The sequence below is a fragment of the Bison bison genome, unplaced genomic scaffold (assembly GCF_000754665.1).
Source record: "Bison bison bison isolate TAMUID 2011002044 unplaced genomic scaffold, Bison_UMD1.0 scf7180017864213, whole genome shotgun sequence".
Taxonomy (NCBI): domain Eukaryota; kingdom Metazoa; phylum Chordata; class Mammalia; order Artiodactyla; family Bovidae; genus Bison; species Bison bison.
In genome coordinates this window covers 3684498-3687160 of record NW_011494785.1, presented here as the reverse complement: position 1 = coordinate 3687160, position 2663 = coordinate 3684498, and the positions used below count along the sequence as shown (strand labels likewise).

The window sequence follows — 2663 nt, the reverse complement described above, 5'->3', positions numbered from 1 at the left end:
GGAGTGTCCCCTCAGTGGTAACTCAGACACCAGAAGGACTCTGAGAGTCAGAGGGGTGGGGGTGGGGGTGAGGGTCCACACACACTTCTCAGGGCTCAGGGGCTGGGGGCTGGGTGGGGATAAAGCAGGAGGAGGCTGAGCTCAGTTCTCTCTGAGCCCCTCTGAGAACCAGGAGAGGAAAAGGAGAGGGGGGGGGGATATCTAATGTCAATAGAGAAAACCAAAAGTCTTCAGTGCAGAAAGCTGGAGCAGCGTGAGAACCATACAGGGCTCCCAGCCCCCAGGCAAATGCACACTCAGACCAAGGACAGGGGCCTGCCACCACCCACCACCCCCTGGAGACAGGGAGCAGAGCACTCGCCACCCTCCCCCCACTCCCATGGAGACCTGGGCCCTTGGCCCAGAGGCTGCCCTTCGACACCCTGGGGCGCAGCCATCTCCCAGGGGCCCTGCCCAATGAGTACCCGGAAACTTGGGGGTTGGAGACATGCAGACGAGGCTCCTGCCTCATCCGCAGACCCGGGTGGCTCACCTGGGACCCAGGACCCTGTGTCTCACCTTCGTTACGTGTTCTTCATCCAGATCATCCTCATCCATGTCCACTCTGAGAGGAAAACACACACACACGGAAAAAGTCTTCTCAGACTTCAGTTTTTGTTTTTATCCACACAGAAATTCAACGTTTTTAAAAGGCATTAGTGTGCACTGCCCGAGGCTCTCAGAGAGGAGTTATCAACAGGGCCAGCCTCCTGGTCCGTGAAGGGCTGTTCGGACAACTCTGGGATTTAAACCACAGGCCACCCAGGACAAAGTTGGCATGACCCCCATGAGGGGCTGGATGTGGGAGGGGGCAAAGCACATCCTGTGGGTCAGAACCAGGGGGGCGTGTCCTCAGAGGCTGGCATCTCAGGACGCAGGGCATCGAAGCCACAGAGGCTAAGCTGCAGGATCAGGGGCCTGGCTGGACCCTGAGGTGCACTTTCTGCTTGAATATTGACAAAGTGCACTCGAGTTCTTTACCATGTCCCCCAGGGGCCTCCGGGCAAGGAGCAGGAGAGCAGGCCAGCAATCCAGGGATGGGTAGGAAGGGCTGTGTGGCACTAGCTGCTCCTGTCTCCCCAGAGCAGGATGGGGTGTGGAGAGCAGCCTGGCACCTTAGCCCTGGGTGGGGTCACAAGTGTCAGTTCTTGTCCAGGTGCTGAAACCTGTGGCTCAGGGCAGGCCTTTGATTACCAATACAGAAAAGCCCCAGGGCCAGGTGGCTTCACCGGTCAATTCTACCAAACAAAGAAATAATGCCACTCATTCTCAAACGCTTCCAAAAAACCGAAGAGGAGGGATCAGTCCCGAACTCATTTATTTCATGAGGCCAGTGTCACTCTGATACCAAAGTCGATAATGACACAGAGGAAAAGAGAATTGCTGGCCAAGATCCCCACTGACTACAGACACAGAAATCCTCAACAAAAACATCAGCAAACCAGCATGTTAATGCATCATGCTTCATGATCAAGTAGGATTTATCCCTCGGATGCAAGGATGTGTCAATATAAGTAAATCAATAAATGTCATAAATCACTTAGTAGAATGAAAGATAAAAAAAATTATATGATCATCACAATAGGTGTAAGAAAAGCATTTGACAAAAGTCAACATCTGGGGCTTCCCTGGCAGCTCAGTGGTAAAGAACCCACCTGCCAATGCAGGAGACACGGGTTTGATTCCTGATCTGGGAAGACCCCACAGGCCGCGGAACAACCAAGCCTGTGCACCACGACTGCAAAGCCTGTGCTCTAGAGCCCAGGAGCTGCAACTACTGAAGCCCACACACCCTAGAGCCCGTGCTCCGCAACGAGAGAAGCCACGGCAATGAGAAGCCCAAGCACTGCAACCAGAGAGTAGCCCCCGCTCGCTGCAACTAGAGAAAGGCCCACACAGCAATGAAGACCCAGTTCAGTTCAGTTCAGTCGCTCAGTCGTGTCCAACTCTTTGCGACCCCATGAATCGCAGCACGCGAGGCCTTCCTGTCCATCACCAGCTCCCGGAGTTCACCCAGACTCACGTCTATCAAGTCAGTGATGCCATCCAGATCCTCTGTCGTCCCCTTCTCCTCCTGACCCCAATCCCTCCAGCATCAGAGTCTTATCCAATGAGTCAACTCTTCACATGAGGTGGCCAAAGTACTGGAGTTTCAGCTTTAGCATCATTCCTTCCAAAGAAATCCCAGGGCTGATCTCCTTCAGAATGGACTGGTTGGATCTCCTTGAAGTCCAAGGGACTCTCGAGAGTCTTCTCCAACACCACAGTTCAAACGCATCAATTCTTCAGCGCTCAGCCTTCTTCACAGTCCAACTCTCACGTCCATACATGACCACTGGAAAAACCATAGCCTTGACTAGACGAACCTTTGTTGGCAAAGTAATGTCTCTGCTTTTCAATATGCTATCTAGGTTGGTCATAACTTTCCTTCCAAGGAGTAAGCGTCTTTTAATTTCATGGCTGCAGTCACCATCTGTAGTGATTTTGGAGCCCCCAAAAATAAAGTCTGACACTGTTTCCCCATCTGTTTCCCATGAAGTGATGGGACCGGATGCCATGATCTTTGTTTTCTAAATGTTGAGCTTTAAGCCAACTTTTTCACTCTCCACTTTCACTTCCATCAA

At 52.4% G+C, this 2663-nt stretch overlaps 1 protein-coding gene across 1 annotated transcript in view; it reads right to left on the bottom strand.

Annotated features, from left to right (window-relative positions):
• Positions 1-2663, bottom strand: part of DDX11 (DEAD/H (Asp-Glu-Ala-Asp/His) box helicase 11) — a 33887-nt gene that overhangs the window by 12089 nt on the left and 19135 nt on the right. The window contains exon 6 of the mRNA XM_010845015.1: positions 559-604. Within this exon, the coding sequence (XP_010843317.1) occupies positions 559-604 (46 nt within the window). The remainder of the gene's footprint in view (positions 1-558; positions 605-2663) is intronic.